The 22,782-nt window shown below is 38.7% G+C and overlaps 1 protein-coding gene across 1 annotated transcript in view; it reads left to right on the forward strand.

Annotated features, from left to right (window-relative positions):
• The first annotated feature begins 8,038 nt into the window (after window positions 1-8,038).
• AEBP2 (AE binding protein 2) overlaps window positions 8,039-22,782 on the forward strand; it is a 28,765-nt gene continuing 14,021 nt past the window's right edge. The window contains exons 1-3 of the mRNA XM_008948058.1: window positions 8,039-8,243; window positions 11,022-11,129; window positions 19,190-19,376. Coding sequence (XP_008946306.1) covers window positions 8,052-8,243; window positions 11,022-11,129; window positions 19,190-19,376 — 487 coding nt within the window. The 5' untranslated portion in view covers window positions 8,039-8,051. The remainder of the gene's footprint in view (window positions 8,244-11,021; window positions 11,130-19,189; window positions 19,377-22,782) is intronic.

A 22,782-nucleotide genomic window follows, 5' to 3' on the forward strand; every position in this document is an offset into this window, starting at 1 on the left:
AACAAACAAACAAACAAAAAAGAACAAACACACCCCAAAAAAACTGCTAGGTGGTCTGTTGTTTTTGTAAAACTAGTCATTGGCCAGAGCTGTGTACCAGAGTTTTCCACCCCTTGTCTTGGACATGAATAATGGGCAAACTTGTGAAGTTTTTGTTTTCACTCTGAATTTACCCTAGCACCTCATTTTTTTTTAATTTCAGTAGGTAATCCTGGTAGGCTTGTCTTTTAATTATTTATTTGAGATTTTTCTTCTATTTCTACTTGGCATTTGTTAATTGACTGCTTGCAATTGATGATGCTTATTTTCTTTTGATATTATTTCCTAGCTGTCATTTAGTCTTCCATGTGGTAAAAGTGTTTCTGTGGAATTCTAGGTTTTAATCCGTGAAGTTGCTCTAAGAAATGTGTGTCATTCACAGTGTTTCCATTATTCTGAGTTTGGCTTATTTGAGGTTGCAGTTGGTTTTTTTCCTTATATGGACTGCAACTATGTAGCTGACAGCCCATGCAAAAATGACAAGTGTATTTCACAGACTAGTAAAAGCTAAAGAAACTAACGGGCTAGATGTATATATATATATATGTAGATATTTTAAAAAAAATATATAAACCTTAAAATGTTCACCTGCTTCCAGTGAAGGTGATAGTAATTGGATTCTTGAATGGTAATTATGCTTTTCATCTGGTTGGAGCAGTCTTCCATGGCTTTAATGCTTTATGATTGGGTTATCATTGTGTACTTTAAGAAGCAGCTATTTATGAAATTCCTGACTTGCAGCTTGATGACTACTCAGTAGTGTTGGTTTTAGTGACCCTGTAATGTATGTTCCCTGAAATCTCTGTTCATTTTCAATTTGATGTTTTGCAAGATGAGGTTATTTTTTATAGGATGTGTCACAGTGGTTTCCCTTGGCATTAGCTGAAATCAGCTGGGTCCTTTGCTTACCTAGTGAACATCTGGGGACTGGCAGCTAAGCATTCTCGGTGGAGGTACTGTAACTCTGAAATGAGCTCCTGTTGATCAGACTGAAGTAGTGCTTGTTGACCCTCAAGGGCATAGTATAAGGCCCATCTGCTAGGTCTGAATTTTGCCTGAGGGAAGGTTACTTCAGTTAAGGTCTAGAGGGAGTAGGCTTAGCAGACATTAAAAGTATAATAGCAAATTGATTGGGCTTTTGTGCATGTGTTCGGTGCCTGGCTCTACTATGACTTCAAGTTGCTAATGGGGGTTCGTGGAAAGTAAAAATAAAATTATGCTGCTATTCTTCTGCATTTTGTTGATTTTCCTACTAGACTCCTACTGTCTGTTTTTCTGAAAGGTTAAAAAAAAAAAAAGGGAAAGAAAATTCGGGGTGTTCTATTCATTAAATTCAATGGAAGGGATTACTTGCAGTAGCGAGGAAATTGATCTCCTTGGAGAGCCAAGCGTGTGGCAGGGCTGGTGTGGGATACACCGTTTTCTTTAGTCCTTTAAATCGCAGGCTTGTTACAGTTTGATTCACATTTAACAGTAAATAACAATTAATGCCCTAATGCACATATGGTTAAATATGTGGTTTAATATTTGTGCATTTTAGTTTGGGAATGATCTGGGGGTTTTTTGCCCCTTTTGGAACATACTCGTATATACGTGACTCTAACAATGGCTTAATTTTGCTGACATCCTTAAAGAAAAAGAATAATCCAGGACTTAAAATACCTGATGAACTTTGTTTTCTATAAAGCGAAAATGACTTACAACTTCTTATAAGTTTTTGACTATTTTTTTTTATTTCCATGTCAGGATTGTTTTTAAATACATTTTGGACTGAATTTAACCAGCTAGGTGCATTTGATTTACATGTGCATATAGATTGTGCAGGTACCAAGCTTTTAACAGGGAGGTGATGCTAAAAACAAAAAAATCTTCTTGATTATGAAGGTGTATTATTTCTAGCTAAAAGTAAATTAGGTACAGGTAAAAAAAAAAAGACCTGAAACAGCACCTTTGACGTAATGATTCCTCTGTTTAAGCTTGCATTAATGTTGATGCTTAATGAATAAATTAATGATACTATTCTACAGTATCATTTCAAAGCTCTTGGTAGATTGAAGATTGTAGTAGGAGGGGAAAAAAGTCTGACTCCTGTGAGAAGATTCTGTGTTTTCTGTTCTACCTTGCTTCATTTGGAAGGCACTGCTTGGCAGTGTTTGCAGACTTGATAAAATAAGGTGTGGGTTTAGTGAGGTATTTTGGAAAGACATTTCAGTTCTTGCCTCCAGAGCTGTAATTTTTACTTCAAGTTGATTCTAGTGCTTGGATTAGAGTGAAAGTAGGGATAACATGAGCTCGAATACCATGTTGTGCTTGCTGTAACAGTTTTAAATTTTAGTAATTAGTCGCTCTTTTGAATGGTGCTTCTTAAAAACAGCTATTGTGTATGCAGGCTCTCTCCAGCAGTGACTGTTTTTGATGCTCTATTGTTTGGGATGACCCCTGAGTTGAACTCTCTGAAACTCAAATGTCTAATGTTCTTCATCAGGCCATGGTCTATAGATCTGTTACAATGGAGCTGGAAGCCTGCTTGCAGCTTGGGAGCCAACCCAGACCTGGCTGTCACTGGCAATAGGGGAACGCCACAAGCGCTTCAGTTCTACTTCTGTCACTCTTCTTTGATAGTGGCAGTCAGTATTTAAACAGATCTCCTGGCTGGGGAAAAAGGGCTTAGAAAAAGGCAGAAAAAACTTGCTTTAACTTACTTAGTTAAGTCTGTTTCAGTGTTTTGTTACCTGTGTTTTCCTTACTTTGTTCTGTTTTCTCTGCTTAGATGCACATTATTACATTCCCACTTGCAGGCTTTGTGGCTTTCAGATGAGAAAGCAGAAGAATGTAATTTCCATTACTACCTTCCTTTTGTAAAGAAACTTTTCCCTCTCTTGGATCATCCTGAGCAGACTGAAAGTCAGATTGGATTCAAAAGTCCAATTCATAGGTTGAAAGATACACAAATGCTATTTTAATAGTCTAGCCCTTCATGAGCTGAGTTGATGTGCTTCCATTCTTTTGGTCAGGAAAAGACTCTAGTGGACTAGAGAGATGGTGGCAGTGTGTGAATATATCTTCCTCACTTGTATGTCCTGCTCTCACCCCCTTTCTGAAATCCCAAGAAACAAAAGAGGGTGAAAGAGCAGGTCTAACAAAAACAGTGTTGCAGTTAAGACTTCACAGACTTCGCAGCAGCCACAGCTCTGGCTGTAAAACTTAGCGTCATCTTTCTGCTTCATCTTGAAATTGCAGATCAAGGGCAAGAGATCTTCCAAGGCAGTGTCATCTCTGATGCTATATATATTACCAGCTTTCCTCTGAAAAGCTTCCTGGGATTTTCTCAGTGTATGGAAGACTAGAGAAAATGTGCATGTGTTTGTGCTGTGCGGGGCACTGTGACAGAGGGGAAAGATGTTGCTGGTCTCTCACAGATTCTCTTTGCAGCCTTTACCTCTTTCCTTAACTTGTTAAGTGAGAAAGACAGACTAATTCTAGGTTTTCAGTACTGTGATATGTCTAATCACCTGAAATATGTTTGAGGCACAGAAGAAAAAAAGTTTTTATTTAATGGTTTATTTCTAGTGAAAGAATGTGTCAAGGCAGTGAGTTTCTTGCATTTTGCAGAGCTTATCAAGAGAACTATCAGAAAACAGTGATCTCTTGTTGCCTGACATTTTGCTTTATAAGCAGTTTAGCTATTTCTTCAGTAGGCTCTGTTACAACAATACTTGCCTGTCTTACATAAAGCACTTCAAACTAGGAGGAGGGAAGGAAGGTGTTCATTCTTAAAATACTGATCTGTTCTCACTCAAATGAATTTGAGTTACTTCTCCTCCCTCCATTTTTAGACTATATCTTGAATAGATCATAAAATCATAGTCCAGTGTAGCACTTCATCCTCAATTTCCAAGAAATTCTATATGCTACTACTTAAAGTGCTGTGGGCACCATTTTTTATTCCAGTTCCTTTGAGACTAAAATCAGATATCATGTATGTAACTCTAATCTGTTAGCCCTTAGCAAACACTGAGGCTATTAGAACCAAACCAAGCAAACATTTAAACTGTTACAACTAAATGAGCTTTCTAAGTGTTATTGGTTTTTCATGTTGTTAATACCCTACTTATCAGAATATTTTTTGCTGGATATTATATTATTTTATTATGTATTTTTCTCCCAAAACAAGTGTGATTTTCTACTGGTAGGATAACATGTTTTAAAAAAAACCCTCAAATCTAAGTATTTACATTCTTTAGGCTGTGAAATTAGAGACCTGTGATTTTGTATCATAAGGTAGTCAAAGTATGTTATGTTGCATTGGCAACAGAAAAAAAAGATGTCATGCTACAGGTTGATAAATTTGAGTTTTTTTCCTCTCTGTTTAGAGAAATTAACCAGACTGCATGCCTGTGAACCCGAGAAACCACACACACCTGCATGAGTGAGCACTTCTTCCTTCCCCCTGCCTGTTCTGTCACAGAACTTGTTCTGGGTTATGTTTTCTGGTTGCTTTCTGGCTTTAGATCAGGCTGTAAGACCAGGGAATCCTGGAGAGAACTGTGCCAAATACCTCTTTGTGTTCTGCCCTTATGCTCAGCAGCACCATACCTCCTCTTACTTGGGTTTGCTTATCTCTGTGTATAGGTCTTTTGAGGATGGTACAAATGCTGCCAGTGGATGCAGAAACTTGGACCTGATGGTAAATAGCTTGGAAGTTGAGATCCAACTTGTTGTTTGTCAAGTACTTGGCTTTGGTGCCTTCCAGTGGTGAGGCAGTTAGGGTTACTCATCCTCGTGTTGTGGCCCAAGGCGGCTGCTGCGTGAGCTGTGTCCCAGTGCTTTGCCACCCTGGGCTAAGTGACTTCCTGTTGGAACCACTGCTCTGTGTGACATCACGATATGTGACAGAAGGGTCCAGGCTCTCTGCCATCCCCTGTGTGTTCAGACCTACTTCTGAGTGCTGATTCTGGGAAGACTGTTTGAATAACTCAAACTCAGGGGTGTGTCTCAATGTTTAATTATTTATTCAATTTTCCTATCATCCTAATGGTAAAGTTTACTTCCATAACAGTTTACAGATTTTACTTTTGGAGATAATTTTTGGCTTTGGCATCAGCTGAGGAAAGAGGCGATGTCAGTCCCTTGGTAGCATCTGTTGTGGTCCTAGCATGCTGGAAAAATTTGGATTACTTGAAATATGTTTAGCAGTTAAGGCTTGTGACAATTTCCTGGAGGGATCTGTTGCCAGTAGCTGTAGTTAGTGGCTTGTAACACTGTTGGGACTGGTAGCTTCAGCTCAGTGCTAGTTGCCTTTTTTTTAATTTTTTTTAAGTTTCTGGTGAATATAAAATAAGCTTTTTGGAAAAGGCAGCAATATGGAACAGATTTGAAACTGTGTCTATAAGCTTCTCTTGGCCACTTTTTCTTTATTTGCTGGTTACAGATTTTGAGCTTGTATATCATGAAAGGGACCAAGACTGCTTGGGGGACAGGGGGGGACTGTGGTGTGTTTTCAGGGTAGAGAAAAGGGAAGCAGAAAAAGAGAGTAAGCACAGGGAAAAATGTGTGTGGCAGCAAAGAGCCTGTATGACTGTCAGGGGCAGAAGTCATGCTTTGCAAATTGTTAGGTATCTTTTGAAATTGGGAGGGGGAAAGAAAAGGCACGTGCTATTTAAATAGCATTTAGGTACTAGGTACTTGATATACTTTTATTTAAGGAAAAAAAAGTTGAGAAGGTCTCTAAAACTTTCTTTTTAATGTCGAAGACAAAGACTTAAGAGCAATTGGTCAGTTTTAATAACAGGAAGAGACTAATGGATTAGATTTTTAAGGGATCCGTGCTTGGGGTACAGTAGTCAGTATTTTCATAAATGTTACCTTGCTGATAGTTCTCAGATCACAGTTTGCTCATGAAACAAAACCACTCAGAATAGTTAGAACTAAAGCTTAACCGGAAAGCATTGCTAAAGGGAATCTGTTATTTTGACTAGGACAAGACATTTTTTATTCATGAATGTAGTGGGGTTCATTTGGTATGTGAGGAAATCTAAACAAGGCAGGTAAATACTTGATGATTTCAAAAATCTATCACAGGAGAAACTGTTAGCACAGCAATGACTAGAAAAGTTACAGCTAATGTGAGAAACTGGTGGTAAAGGCTTTAAGAGCAAAAGAGCAAACATGCCAGTGGCATCTTCACATTTTTAATAACAGTGTAGTGTTTGTTTCATCCATCACAAAATGTGCAGTAGATCAGTGATGGATATGTGAACAGTACTGGCCAAAAATACAGAACAGCACCTATACCCTTGAAAGCAAAATGCTTTAGCATAGAAATTCTGTGCAAGAGGTGGGGAAGAAAAGGGGTATGATAAAAGTTAGAAAGTTACAAATGTTATGTAGAGCTGAACAAGAAATTACTATTTCCTTTCTTTCAAGGAATATAATTTATTATTTTTTCTTAGGCTTTGCTTAGAAGAATATGCTGTGACACCTATGTAAAAATTTCTGATGCACAGTGGGCAGTATTAGCAAAAGTGTATCTAAATGTTCAGTAGAAGGGATTCTTGACCTCTGCTTGGCACCATTAACGTCTGAATTACTGTGTCCAGTTTGGGACTCATCCCAAATACTCACACAGTGGAGAGAATCTGATGGAGAGTCTCCAAAACGGTTAGGAGGCTGAAACAAATGCTACAGATGAAGAGGCTGAGAGGTTTGATTTCTTCATTCTTAGGCTAAGAAAGGCAGGGATATTGCTGTTTTCAGTGACTGAATAGGGAGGTCTAGCAAAGGAGGAGCCAGAGGCAACTCAGCAGTGCACCTGCCAGGGATGGGAGGCAATGGACAGAAGTTGCAACACTGAAAATCCTGATTGAGATGTTGAGAAATTTTCCCCCTCTCCCACAGTGAGGTTAATCAGACATTGGGAAAATTGTTCAGAAAGGTGGTAGAAAATCCAGCCTTTGAAAATGGCCCCTATAACAGTTCGACTGGACAAGACCACAAACAATCTGATCTCACTTGCTCCTGTTTGAACAGGAAATTTGACCACTAGGTCTTCTGAGGTCCTTTCAAAGATGAGCTGTTCTGTAATGCTGTGGCGTTGTGGAAGACAAAAACATAAAGCTCCTAAAAAGGCAGTGAATAGGTTCACAAGGTAAAAAAAAAAAAAGTATATCAATAGCTGTTTAATGTTTATCCAGGAAGAACATCCATCTGTCTCCATACTTTTTTCTTATATCTGGAAAGAACACACTGCAGTTGATATTCCTGGCCCAGTTTGATACCTGACTCTATGTTTGCCGAGATACAGAGCAGAATGACTGATGAAACTGACCCCTGCTTGCCATGGATTCCCACTGCTGCTTCTCACTTCTCCGGAGAGCTTTTAAAACAAATCACCAGCTTGCCTCCACAAAAAAACCAAACCAAAACACCAAAACCAGAACAAAAAGCATTAGTTTAGACCTTGCATGTGATGGACACAATGCTGGGGCAAGTGTGGGAAGCCTTAAACCTTCTGTAGAACTTCAGTGCTGTATTCTTTTTAAGGGTCTAGTGTTAGTGGTGGATACTGGGCTAGATAAATCTCTGGTCTGACTTGCCATGCCTTTTTCTTCTTTCTTTCCTATCCTTTTTTCTCTTTTATTCTCCCTTGGGAAATAAAAAATAATGAATGGCTGTTTAATGTAGCTTAAAAATTACTTTGTTAATCAAATGACAGTTAATTTTCTGACAAGTCAGTGAATGGGAGAATTTTCCATCCATCCCCTTTGTTGCCAGTGTCCAGAAGAAGTTGCACTGTCAAGTAATAGCAGCTATTTCCTGCCTTTATATTTATTACAGTTAGTGATGAATCACAAGAAGTAGTTTGTGTAAGATTTTCTTTACTGCCTGTCTAAATGCATCTGAAACAAACCCACAAAGATCTACAATTCTTATTTGTTCTGTTAACATGCAGCAAATACCAAGTTCATCTGTTCGTTTGTTTGTTTTTCCCTTGCAGCATAAGCAGCACTATCATGGATGTAGACAGCACAATTTCCAGTGGGCGTTCGACTCCGGTGATGATGAACGGACAAGGAGTTCCCGCCTCCTCTGCCAAAAGCATTGCCTACACCTGCTGTTGGGACCACTGCCACGCCTGCTTCAGCTCCAGCCCGGATCTGGCAGATCATATTCGCTCCATACACGTGGATGGTCAGCGAGGAGGGGTTGGTTGCTTTTTTTTCTCTCTTCTGTAGTTGCCAATATTTTACTCTTTAATGACAGTTGCGAATTTTAGATTTTAAAGTACCAGTTCCGTAGCTAGTGGTAACCAAGGTTGGGCCTTCAGCAGCTTGCTCTTGGGCGTTCAGCTTTGCACAGTTCACTTGATTTGGTGTTCTGTGTTTTTAATTGGCTGCTTAACTTTAACAATGTAGTAGATTCATTTTTAATAAATGATACAAAGCTACCAGGGTTTTGACAGGTGTGTTAACTTCTCAACATCCGGAAGCTATTGGTGTATCTTAAAGTGGTTATACTTGGAATTCAAGTCCTTACAACTTCTCAGAACGTATTAGTATATGTTCTTGGTATATGTATTCACCTGCAGGTGAACTCGGGTGGAGTCACATCTTGATTATTTTTACAAATACACTCTCACTAGATGTCAAATATATACAGAAGATGTAAGACTCATTGACTTGTGAGTACAAAATCTTAATAAACAGCTCTGTCTGTAGTGCTGATGGCAAGTATACCTTGAATATTATTGCATCTTTATTTTTTAAAAAATTGAGTTGCATGTAGAATCGTGTATATTCCAGTCTAATCCATGGTCAAATGATGCAATTGCTGTTTGTGTCACAATTCTTATGTTTCAAAACGTCTTCCAGTAGAGTAATCTCAACTCTGTACTTAACTACCTGCCCCTCCCCAACCTCCCAAATGAACTTTTTGATGCTTGGAATACATCATGTACACTACCTCTGTGTCAAACACAAAGCTGTCTGCTTGTTGCTCTGTAGTTTCTTGGAGAGCTAATATCAAATCCTAAGCTAGATTAATCATTCTCTTTTGATTTTTTGTCCTCTCACTTCCCCAGAAGTAAAATGTTAAGCCATTACACGTCATCTTGAGTGATTTTTTTCCTGTTCAGTTCCGTTCCATTCAACAGTTTCTGGATATTTTTATTTAGAAAACGTTAGACTGAATTTGTCTCTCTGAAAGAGGAGGTTGTTGGAATCACCAGGTGTCATCTCATAACTGTTGGATTCAGTTCACGCTTTTAGCCACCTACTGGAACTGGTTTATTTTTTGAAAAGTTCTTCAAGTTGATGCAGTGGAAGGGGACTGATGCTGGATGATTTGTTTCAAGGATTTTTCTGCCACCTGCTGGTGAGGTGTTTAAATGGTGTTAGACATTACATGTTAGACATTACATGCTTGTGCTTTCGACTGGATTTCAGGTATTAATTACAGTGACTATACATTTGAAGAAAAGTAAGGATAGTAATGGCTTACACAGAAGTTAAGAGCAGTGTGATAAGCAGCCTTGTATGGTAAAAATGTATATTCTCAGGCTAATGCTGAGATAATGGCTCCAAACCAGATAGGTCCATGAAGGGCTGAGGAAACTTGTCTTAGTTTTACTTCCCCAAAATTTTTTTTTTCAGAAATATTTTAGATTCAGCCTTTTGACAAGGGCTCCCAAGAAGCCTTGCCTGGACTTCTGTTGGGTTGTTGTAAAACCAGGTGCTTGTTTTTTGGATTCATTGCATTTCTACAGTCTGTAACTTCATAGTAATACACCCATGCTGAGTGCCCTGCAGTTGCTGATGGAAATGCTGGGACAGTTACAGAGCTGTTGCAGAACCAAGAATCTTGGATATTCCAATTCTGTGGCTTCAAGGCAATCTTAAAACTGAGGAGCAGCAGACACAAAAGATTTAGGGAGTTGGGCCTTATGTGGGAGTAGTTCTGGATCAGTCATACAGACATGCAGGGCTTTCCAGCTCTGTAGTAGTAAGCTACATTATCTATATATTAAACAGTGACTACGTAGCACTCCTGTGGCTGGTCTTTTTTTTTTAATACAATCTTTTGAAAACTGAGATTTTTAATCTCCAAAAGAGAACAAGAAACTGAAATCCAATTAGTTTCCTGCAGTTCTGAAAACCTGTATTGTGCACAGCGCTGTTTCTGGGGGCTGTATTTTGCTGCTACAAATTAGGGCTATACCTCCCTCACACACAGACCTGTTGAGGAAATTCTAATGAACAGCAGGTTCATTGAGCTTTTTTATTCTTTTGGTTATAGACAGACACAATGAGAGGAGAGAGAAAAGCAGCATGAGTAAGTTCTGCTTGCCTTTAATGCACTATTGTGCATGTGACTGATCTGTACACTGGAATCACAAAACATTTGTAGATTGTGAATGCTGTGAGAAATTGTAACTTTCTTCATCAGGAATTAAGTAGAATGCCCTAACTGGAGGTATCCAGTATTCCACAATACAAAACTCTGCTTTCTAAAACTCTGTTGTAAGCGACAGTTTTTACTTCTTCATGCTCAAAGAATAAAATTATTAATTGCTTATGTGGGTAAATAATTTTAGTTCTCTAACTGCTACCCAGAAAATGTAAATTTATCATGAAAAAATGTTCCATCTTGGTATCTGGTGGATACAGGTATTGAGTGTAAACACAGACCTTTTACAGTGGATGCTGTGGCTGTCAGTCGTGCCTATCTGCAGGAGTATCTGGGGTTTGATATTTTATTCCAGTGACTTGTTTTTTTGAATGCTTGCAGTTACCATTATTTTTTCCTTGATGAGATATGAGAAGTGTGTTGCAAATAAAAGGTTATTGTTCAAAATTGGTTGAAATACTTTGTATTGTGAAAACAGGCTTCTTTGCTCATCTGTGTTTTTTGTGTTTGGTTTTGTTTTGGTTTATTTTACTGTTTTCTTTGATTTGTCTAAACTTACGACGTTTTTACTCTGTTAGGTGTTTGTTTGCTTGTGGAAAGGTTGCAAAGTATATAATACACCTTCAACAAGTCAAAGTTGGTTGCAGAGGCATATGCTGACACACAGTGGGGACAAACCTTTCAAGGTAAGGTTTCTTATAAGGTATGGAATCCCTTATTTTAAGAGCAATCCTATTCATTTTTTCTGATAAAAATATATTGGGGCAAAATGTCATCACAAGAGGATTTCTTAAAAAGTATCCAGTGAGCTGAGCCTTTGTCTTTGCAATAATAGTGCCCAAAGGTCCTGTTCTGCTGTGAAGACAGGTGAAGATACTGACATTGCTTCTCTATCCCTGTTTCTTTTTATCACTAAGTGGTAGGTGAGTGTAAAACTAAACAGTGCTGAAGTTCAGTTTTTTAATGTATTTTATACTGTAACAGTGAGGTTAAATCTCTTTTTACCTCATGCCTTACATTCCCACATTAAACTTTGGATCATGCCTGATGGTGCACATTCTATGCTTGCACAAGAGCTGATTTTGTTAACAAAATACAGTTGAAACACAGTCAGTGACTATGGTTAACCTCTCTGAGAATAATAAGGAAGTCAGGAATGCAGGACCATTGAGCTGACTGTATTTCCTGCTTAGTATTTTCTAACTTTCTCTTTCTTTCTCCCCCTAATCTGTACCTGCAATTCTAGGTATAGTAGTGTTTCTCATTCCCATATCCACCAATCCGTTATTAATGAGTTGCTTCATCCTCTTATGGATACAGTTGGGGCAGTTCATAGCTGTCAGTCCTGGATCACTTGATGGTAAGTCCCACCCACACTACTTCAGACTGAAGTTCTCCTTCCATGTAGGATATTGAAATGAATTAGGGTATTTTTTAAATTTAGGTAGCATTTTATGTCTTCCTCTCCCCCACCTGAACCCCAGCAACTTTTAGTCACTGTTTCTCCACTTCCTCTTCTCTCTTTTTCTTCTCAGGTAATTTTTTTTTTAAGTTTTATTTTAAGGTAGCTTTATAACTAAAAAATACTTTTCTGTTATATTGATGTCTTCCAGAAGTTACTTCTGCATAGCTTATAACGGTAGTTAATGACAGAAAACAAAACTAAACTCAAAACTTAGAGACTAAAAATAGTGCATTTCATGTGAAAAAGGGTTTTTCTTTTTATAAAGATTAGACTTTTTTCCATACTGAACTGTGTAGTTTAGTCTGAAAATTTCTGAATGAGAGGGTGAACAACAGGAAACTTGGTTTTGAGGTTATCGTACCCTTTGTTCAAAGAAAGAAGGTTAGCATGCTCTTGAGAGCATAGCATCAGGGTTGTAAATCCCTGAAAGTTTGCAGATATGATTGTTCCAGCAGCTGATCTAATCTTAAATGATAATCCCTGAATAAAATAAAACCAAACCAAAACAACCAGTCATCAGAGACAACTTGTACCTTAGGTTTTCCCATTTTGGAATTGAATATTTTATATATGTTAAAGTATAATGGCAAGCTTTGGTCTTGAAGAAAAATCTTTCAGTAGGGTGATTTGTGTATCTGTTTGATCTAGATCAAAACCTCTAAATTTGGGAGACATTTGGTTTAAAAAAAGATGGACATAGCTCAGAAGTACTAGTAGTACTTTTGAGTCTGTCAGAGTTACCCAGCAAAGTCAGTATCAAACTAGTAAAGCCTAGCGTATCAAACTAGCAAAGTATATCAAATTGGCAAAGTTGGTACCCCAGTTTTCTGGCTAGGCTGGCAACAGCTTGAGTTCTAAAAATTTAAAACAATTCTGATATTACTCATCTTGTGTTAAATCTGTGTAATTTCACCAGCTGATGTTCTGTACTTTCTGGTCATACTAAAGAAAGAACAAAACACAGGCTAGAATTGCAGTAGTTAATCATCGTGTGTCACTTCAGCATTTTTTCCTACTCTTGTCTTCAGTCCCTCTGTTTGTTTTTTATCTCCGTATTTCTCAATCTGTTCCTGGGGGCTCTGAATGGAGGATAATTGTGGTCTGAATAGAATTTTGTAACATCTTTTGTTCCCTTGTCATTTATGGTGAACATAGGCTTCAGGGCTCACATGAGGTAGCCAAGTATGTAAGTGTCTGTGTTAGCAACCTATTAATTAACTAGCCCTCTTTCCTTGCTTGCTTCTTTTCTTTTACAAGCTTTTGAAATCTACTGTCTGATGCAAAACCACTTAAGGAAGCGTTGGATATTAGTCTTGATCAGTGCAAGAACAGCCATTACTGTTTTATGGCAGTCATTCAAAAACAGAGCAAATGTTTCTGTTTGGTTCATTTAGCTGTTCTTATAAATCAGAATTTCTCACTTTTTAGGAAAAGACAATTTTTTTTCAAGTCAGACTTAGTTTAAGAACCTCTTGTTCTTGATGATTATTGCAGACAAAATATCTCCCAAAACCTAAATTACAAATGAAATTTGTGTTGCCTCATGAGAATATACTTGAATTCTAGCATAAAGAGGAGGAATCTGCCATTTTAGAGAACTTGCTGAAAATACCTATTCATTCAGTGTTTTGTTTTGTTGGGTTTTTTTTAAAAAACTAAGTGAATGTCAGGATTTTTGAGGAAAGCTGTAAAAGGCAGTAATGGAAATAGCTGTATGCTGTTGCCTGAAAAACAGCTGTGCAGGATGTTATTACGAAAGGCAGAGTGTTAGTTAGGCAAGTGGCAATTAACAGCATGGAAAAATTACTTTTGTGGAGGTAAAAGAACACTATACTCCTACGAAGACCAGAGGAGCGTAATAAATACATTACTCAGGTTGCTGTATTCTTTTACTTCCAGCCAAAGCAAGACACAAAAGTATTTTCTTAAATTGAAAGGCAGCTGGGGACTGTCTGAGGCATAAAGCTGTCCTTTGCGTTAGATTCACACTGCTGAAGGGTATGTCCCTGTCCTCTCACCCTTCTCCTTGCAAGTGGATGCATTTAATGTAGTTGCCCATTTTGGGTTTAATTATCTATTTTTGTGATAACACATGGTGCTGTCTTTTGATTAAAAGCTATATCCAGCTGTAAATGAGCTGCTGTGCTTTCATATTAAAAGGTCTATGGGTTTACGTGCCCTTTCCATGCATCCATATAAACTGTGTGAACTCTGTAGTGCATTTATCACAGAAATGAACCCACTTCTAAATTACAAAGGCAGATATTTTTCTAAGTTTCTCCTGTTGTTTTATGTTGAACACAGGGATGGATTTTTTTGCTTTTAAACTTTTATTACTGATAAAGTGTCTTTTCATAGTGCATCCACTGATCCATCCACCAAAGAAAGTGTCTATTAAATGAGACATGGTTACCATTGCAGCTAGTTCTCAGTCTGTAGTCAAATATGCTTCTGCAAAGCAGCACGCTTCCCCAGTCCTACCTTTGGCAAGCAGCATCCCCTGGATTTGTTTTCCTGTCAAGAGGAACAAACTGGTCTTGCAGAACATGTTTCTGATTGAGAACTTGGCGGCTGTCTTCCTTGGCCCACTGTTGAGCATATCTGAAGTTATGCTGCTCCTTTTAATACCTGAAGTTCTTAGCTGTTGTGCTGCTGGAAGTTTTTTCTTTGGTTATTACAGACTGACTCTAGTCATCTTTTTTTTTTTTTTTTTGTTATTGTAGTCATTCATTTGGTTATAGATATTCTCGCAAAACATGTAATTTTTTTCCTCTCTGAAGACATTTAGTATATTCATGTTTGTGTATGATTTTAAGTTCAGAGTTGAGTGAAAAAACTAAACCTTCTTTTTTAAATTCTGTTATTATGTAGTTTTTGCAGCCTTTTAGAAACTGTTGGAATGTTTTGGAGTATCATCAACATGTAGTGGTGACTCTGTCCAGGGATCAGCAGCTTAAAAACTTCCAGGCTTTCAGAACATGTAGAAAGTGAATGTAGAGGAGTCATCTGCCGAGTTAGAAAACCGATGCTGCTAACTGTCTTTGGCAAGCTGAGAAAAACTGGTTGAAGAAATTCAATCTTACTTGGCTGTTACAAACAATAAGTATTTGAGTAGTTGATATGCTGTGACAACCTGCATTGTCTAGCACAGTTTCTGGTACTCAAAAAAAAAAGTGCTACTCACCATGCCTTGTCGCTATACAAGGTATTGAAAGTTAGTTGAAGAGGTATCAAATGAGCTCTTAAAATGTAGTCTAGGTGACCAAATACAAGATGTTAGGCAAAATGAAAGGACAGATGATAGGGTGAGCACAAAACAGTGGAAGATTTTACTCATAATAACTGCATATAGCAATCTTCTTTAAATATAAGACTGCATGTGAGTGTGCTACCAACTGCTTTCACATACTGATGCCAGTGACTTTGCCCTTAATGTTTAAGATCAGTCATGCAAGGTTTGCGCCTGTGGGGTAAATGCTTTTAAAAACAAGAAGTGTTGGTACACAGGTTTGTTGGAGACTTTCATCTATTGTTTAAAAGGAGGGAAGAAAGTAATAATGGAAATGAAATTTGGTGCTTGTTCTAGCACCAGCATCTTCTAGAATTCATTAAGGGGTGACAGCATTTGATACAACTCTCAGTAGGGCAACACTGGTTGAAATGTAGAAAACAGCCAAGCAGCTTCAGTCCTCATTCAGCATTCAGGGCTGTTAGTCTCTTGACAGAGTTTATTCTGTCCATTAGAGCATTGCAGATGCAGATAGAAAACGTAAAGGCATTCTGCCTGAACACCTAAATGTTAAGACAATATGGAGGTTTATCCAGATGTCTGAAATAATACTGTTAGATTTATTGCAAAAATTACACATTGAATAATCTAAAAAGGAGATTTTGTTATTTTGAATTTAGAAAAAAATCTGTATTGCCAGGTATTTTTATATCCTGTTTGTCAAAGACACTGGTCATTACTGCCCATGAATAACGGTGGGTATGGGTACACTGGAGAAATTAAACTTCTTACATGTTGACTTATTTTCTCTTGAAGTAACATATCCACCAATCCGGACCCAATCTATCATATTTAAAATTGAATACAAAATTTTGAAATTTAGGTTTTGGGGGAAAAATGACAAGATTGGTTTAAAGCTGTACATAAGTGTTGAGTTTAATTTATTAGAAGCCCTCTAGAGCTGTATAATTATCTGGTGGGAAGCTGATTTGGTGTGACTTACCGTCCAGAGATCCTGAAGTGACAGCCTGAACTGCTCCTTTATCTTTGGAGAGAAGAGACTTTACCATTAGTAACGGATTGCTGGATATATTATTTTAGAGAAAAAAAAAAAAAAAAGAAAAAAGGTAAGATTTTTTTCTCCTTCTCTACTATTTCCTGACTACTACAAAGGCATTCTTTGTCATCTTTGCTATATCAGCTGTTGTTCATTTGATGACATGATCAGGAAGTCTCAAACTGCACAATATCTGAATGTAATGATTTCTGCAAGTACTTATAACTATGGCTTTCTGGAAGAAGATAATTTCTAGTTGAATATATTGAAGATTAAAGGTGCTGGGTTTGGGCTTTTGAAAGGAAAATTTGTGTAGAGCAAGAGAAGTAAGAGGTAGCCTCTGTAGATAGTCTGTATAGAGTATCTGGGATTGCTTTCTTTGTAGATGACTAGACAGAAGTTCAGCTATGACATTGAGTAAAACTGCAGTTGGTCGTAAAACAGTGTTTCCTGTCTAACAAGACATACAATTAACTCCTACAAACTTGTGTTTTAAAAAGTTTTAGAAATGTACCTGACATTCTTTTTTTCAGAGGGTATTGCTTTTTGATATTACGCTTTGATAAACTTTGACTGTGGTAACACATGCACTGTAAAAAGACTAGGTTATTTTTCATCTCTGGCAGACATTGGCAAGACTGAAATGTTAATTTCTTGGTGTGATTGAACTTCAGGGTATGGGGAGTTTCCACTTGTTTTCTGTGAGTGTAGGATCAGAAAGAGAAGCTGAAGTAAGGTGCACCTCAGTGAAAGTTGAACCTAAGTTTAGATTTAGTTTCTTAGTTCCATTTAATGAAACTGCTTTTATGGGCAACACGGCTATTTCAATCACTTAAACTGGAGAACCTGTATTTGTTGATTGTGAGTTTGATCATCTTTAATGCATCTAAATTGGGTCAGTTTCAAGGTCCTATTGGATGAGGCTTTGACCAACCTAATCTAGTAGAACCTGTCTGTACCAATGGTGGGGAGTTGGAACTGGGGGATTTTTTTTAAAGGTCCTTTCCAGCTCAAACCATTCAGTGATTCTCTTAAGTGTAAATTTTTGTCTTCAGTATTAATTTGAAGTAATATCTATTGCGTTGATAGTACTGTAATGTAAATGAGATCAGGATCTTAAGTGTTTTGAATTTCATAGTTGTGCTGGGATTTCTTAATTGTTAGTAACTGCAGTGTAAGTATACAATATTGCTGCTGTTTGAATTTGAGGAATTATAGGGCAAGGTAAAAAGGTGTAGGTAGGTTTTTCATAAAAATCTTCACAGTCCTTAAGATATTTAGTAGTGAGGAAAATAAGAAGGAACAAATACAATGTGAAGGATCCTAAAGCTTTTAGTCAGGAAACTATATGTTTGTAGTTAGTTCAGTACTTGGAAACCTTCACTTCCTGTAAGGTTCCCCCCCTCCCTTTAAAAAAAAAAAAAAAAAGTAAAAAAAAACGTAAAAATTCTCCTAGATTTTGTTGTGTATATCTTTCAAGACAGTAAAAGACATGTTAGTGCTATAGCAAGTGTTAAGTCCTCTGGGGTAACGAAAGGTTTTCCTCTTCGTGGACGCTATATTGTTTTATGATGTTCATGGAAAAACATATGCTGAGTCTGAGGCAAAAAGTAACTTTTCAAGTCTGCAGCCACAAGTGGAAAACAAGACAATTTGGCCTTAGGGAAAAAACATGCTGATTGGTGTTCTGCTGGTGTGTTTTCGTTTGTTTGGGTTTTTTTTGTCTTTAAATCAAATGTGCAGAGGCCTGTGTTAGGACAGATTACTGCAGGATCTTGCAAATTCATCCTTAATCTTCAGAGAAAACTTAGCACTCTGTACGCAGTTGCAGCATGGCTTATTCCTGAAGTCCTCTTGGAGCTTTCTTGTCCATTTGCTGTGAAGGGAAGTGCTAAAGAGGAGAGGTACAGCTGAAAGAATGGAGGAGGAGGAGCAGAACAGATGTGGAAGAAGTGCTTTCCAATGGGTTAGAGTCATGATGGGTTTTTTGCTGCTGGCTGATCAACTCACTTGGCCTACTACTATTCTCTGGATCAGAATAACAATTATTTATGTGGCTAGACAATTCATTGCAGCCAAGGATGGAACACATATCTTAAAATAATATTTACATTATCTTTGTAAGCTGAGAGTACGAGAGAAAAGGCTGTGCCTGCCTCCTCAAGAGTATAATTTAAATGCTTATCCTTGTAAATATAAACCAGATACTTATAAAAATACCAATAATTACTGTGGTTGCTAGGAGCTTAGTTGCACGTATCTTGTGATTTTTGTGTTTCTACTTAAATACTGTTGGATCTTTTCTTACTTTTCTGTTAGAGAAAGGCCATTTTCTTTAAACAAGAACTATCTGAAATATTTCTGAAGTAATAGTAGCATCCCAAAATAAATGCATAAATAATTGGTAAAATGGCTTTGAAGTTACTGAAGTTAAAGTTTTGGTCAGAACTGTAAGATAACTATTTATTGACTTTGTATAGCACTTAAAAAAATCATTAAGCTGTTTCCAATTTAAAAAAAAAAAAATGCACCATTGCCCACATTAATTCTGCCTTGTCAGAAGAAAGGAGGATGCTAGAGAACGTTACTGTTATGAAATGCAGAAGATCAGAGAGCTGTTGAGAAATACAGAATAACAGTGCAGTATTTAGAGAGACAGGTCCATGAAGGGGAAGATTCTTCAGAAGCATTTATTTTATGTGGGAAGAGTTCATCAGTGCATTGTTTGAGCTTGGTTATATGTCATGTAATAGTATAGAACATAATACAACACAGAAATTATGTGACAGAGTAATTATTAAGCGTTATAAAGTTCAGATAGAAATTTATTTTAGATTGTTTCTGTTTTTCTTTTTAAGAATTGCATGGTCATTAAGAGTTTGTCTCTTAGTGTGTTGAGGGTGAATCAGGAAAGTCAGATTGGAAGATCTGTTGAACTCCTGTGAGTGGGTGCCGTATAGCATGCTGACAGAGCTGTTCTGGTTTTTCTCATCAGTGTGTAGTTGGTGGGTGCAATGCCAGCTTTGCATCTCAGGGAGGACTTGCCCGTCATGTGCCCACACACTTCAGCCAGCAGAACTCTTCAAAAGTTGCCAGCCAGCCAAAGGCCAAAGAGGAATCTCCATCTAAAGCTGGAATGAATAAAAGAAGAAAGTTAAAGAACAAGAGACGACGATCATTACGTAAGTATTTCCAGAAGTAGAAGTTGTTGAATGTTTTGTCCAGGACAGGAATTGCTCTTCCATTTTTGTTGGTTGTTTCTCTGCAGATGTGAGGCTGGTAAGGTTCATGATTGTTAGCATTACAGTGTGGGCCTCCCTCATGGTGGGAGGAAAACAATTGCAGGTTCTGTTTGTGTTCTCTTTTTAGGGTGAAGCATCTACGTGTTCAGTAGAAAAGATTGTGTTTCTGTGAACCATGGTTTGCATTTACAATTTAAAGATGCTTTTCATTTTAGAGTAGTTTTTTATTTACTTGGAATCATAGAATTGTTTAAGTTAGAAAAGACCTTTAAGATCATTAAGTTTAACCATTAAGCTAACTCTACCAAGTCTACTGCTAAACCATGTCTTTAAGTACCATATCTATATGACTTTAAAACTCGTTTAGGGATGGTGGTTCAACCACTCCCTTGAGCAGCCTGGTCAAGTGTTCGACAGCCTTGTGAGTGAAGAAATTTTTCCTGATATCCAACCTAAACCTCCCCTGTGGCAACTTGAGGCCGTTTCCTCTTTGTCCTTTCAGTTGTTACATGGGAGAAGAGACCAGCATCCACCTTTCTACAGTCTCCTTTCAGGTAGTTGTAGAGTGTGATGAGGTCTCTCTGGAGCCTCCTCCAGGCTAAACAATCCCAGTTCCCTCAGCTACTTCTCGTAAGATTTGTGCTCTAGACTCTTCACCAGTTTAGTTGCCCTTCTCTGGACCTGCTCCAGCACCTCGTTGTCTTTCTTGTACTGAGGTACCCCAAACTGAGCACGGTACTCCAGGTGTGGCCTCACCAGTGCTGAGTGCAGGGGGATGATCGCTTGCCTGATCTGCCAGCCACGCTGTTCCTGACACAGGCCAAGGTAGTGTTGTCCTCTGGCCACTTGGGCACACTGCTGGCTCCTGTTTAGCCGGTTGTCAATCAGTACTCCCAGGTCTTTCTGCTGAGCAGCTTTCCAGCTGCTCTTCCCCAAGCCTGTAACACTGCATGGAGTTATTGCGTGTGGCACGGGGCAGGACCCAGCACTTGGCCTTGTTGAAGCTCATACAGTTGTTCTTGGCCCACCAATCCAGCCTGACCAAGTCCCTCTGAAGAGCCTTCCAACCCTCAAGCAGATCAATACTTCCACCCAACTTGGTGTTATCTGCAAAGTTACTGAGGCTGTCCTCAATCTCCACATCCAGATCATTGATAAAGATATTAAACAGAAGTGGCTCCAGTACTGAGCCCTGGGAAACACCACTTGTGTCCAGCCACCAGCTGGATTTAGCTCCATCCACCACCACTCTTTGGGCCTGGCCATCCAGCCAGTGTTTTACCCAGCAGAGTGTACACACGTCTGAGGCATGAGCAGCCAGTTTCTCCAGGAGAGTGCTGTGGGAGACAGTGTCAAAGGCTTCACTGAAGTCCAGGTAGACAACATCCACATCCTTTCCTTCGTCCCCTAGGCAGGTCATCTTGTCATAGAAGCAGATCAGGTTAGTCAAGCAAGACCTGCCTTTCATAAGCCCATGCTGACTGGACCTGATGGCCTGGTTGTCCTGCATATGGTGCATAGTGGCACTCAAGATTATCTTCTCCATAACCTTCCCTGGCACCAAGGTCAGACTGACAGGTCTCTAGTTCCCTGGATCCTCCTTCTGGCCCTTCTTGTAGATGGTGTCACGTTTACTAAGCTGTAGTCTGCAGGGACCTCCCTGGTTAGCCAGGACTACTGATAGATGGTAGAAAATGGCTTGGTGAGCACATCCACCAGCTTCTTCAGTACCCTTGGGTGTAACCCCAGTTGCGCAAGTTGTCCCACCATGTTTCCTTGATGGCAACTATACCATTGGCCTCCAGCTCCTTCTCTTTGTTGCCCTTGCTGCGTGCGTTGCTGTAGATGTACTTCAGCTGGGCTAATGGTCCCGCCACCTTCTGGGAGAGGGGAGAAGCCCTGATGCCTACCCGATTGTTCTCAGCTAGTTCTATGGCTACTAAACTAGCAATAACTCTTGTGACTTTGCTGTCACATGGGTCACCATCCCCCACCTCCACTGTGACAGCAGACTGAAGGCCCTTACTGGCACACTGTCCCACAAGCACTGGCATTCTGCTCCCAGGCTCCTTTCAGCAAGCCCGTTTTCATCCCCACCCCCCTTCCAAACTAGTTTAAAGCTCTTTCCATGAGCCCGCATAATTCTTGTCTTATTTTTCCAGAACTCTTGAGGCAGAACACTTGGCTGTATTGGTCTTTCAGCTCCTGTGAAGAAATACAGTTACCCTTTATTCAAATAGTACTGCAACAATTGATACCTACACCAGGGGTCTGAGTTGATTATAGCATGATTGTGATTATTCTTAATACCTCACCTGGGTTTTAAGCAGCTGAAATTCGTGTAGCAGTGGTCATGTTTCTGCCTTCAATGCAAAGAAGCTTGTTCTGGAAAGTTTCTTTCCTATGTCTTCCATGCTATATGACAACTGTGCAGTTCAGTGCTAGAAGAGGAGTCACATACATCTTAAAATTGCAAATTCTTCAAGAATTCCTCTAATTTTGGCACTGATTCAACATTCAAAGAAGGTGGAAAGCTATTTCTGTTCTTTTCAGAGTTAGACTTTCAAGGAGCTTTCCCTTTTAGTCTGGCAGTCTATCCCAATGAGAAGGTCGAAGGAGGGAAAGCTGATCAATGAAGATCTATGTGGTCACTTTGCAGTATCCTTTTCGTTCATCTTGGATGTAATGAAAGAGAGACTTACTTGAAATAGTGTCAGGTTCCTAAAGGATTGTCTTGATTTGTTGACTGTGTTCCTCTAATAGATGTCTGAGACTGGTCCCTTCAAAATTTTAACGTTGAGGTGTTCCTGACTTTGAATCTTAGCTTCTTTCTCCATATTAATTTTAATAGGTGGCTGATTTAATGCATCTCAATCAATTTTATTTTTCCCACCAGTATATGCAGGAGTTATTTTTTAGGTTGGCATTTTATTGGGTAGGTGAGCATTATGGCCTTCAAAGTTTCAAATCAGCTTCGTAGTTAAAACTTGTAGTTATCTGTTAAGTGTGTTAGTTGTAGCAAGAATTTACTGCAGAATTCTGGACTGAATCTAGGGCAAAAAATTTAAGTAGTAGATACTATGGGAATGTTAAGAACAGAGTGTAGTGCTTGAATGGTCTGCTGTCTTGATCGAGTTTTTGCACAGGAAAAAAAAATGACAGCTGCTTGAGCTGTTTTCTGTCTTCTTGCCCCTTGAGACAAATGCAATCCTGGATATGGAGTTTTGCCTTCAGGCAAATATCATCTCTGAATTGGGAACTGACTACTGTAATATATTTCTCCAGAGGGTATGTAACCCAGAAATGTATCCAAAATTGGTGGCATTTCCTGAAAATGCTGACTATT

Source organism: Merops nubicus, unplaced genomic scaffold (assembly GCF_000691845.1).
Source record: "Merops nubicus isolate BGI_N331 unplaced genomic scaffold, ASM69184v1 scaffold3509, whole genome shotgun sequence".
NCBI lineage: Eukaryota > Metazoa > Chordata > Aves > Coraciiformes > Meropidae > Merops > Merops nubicus.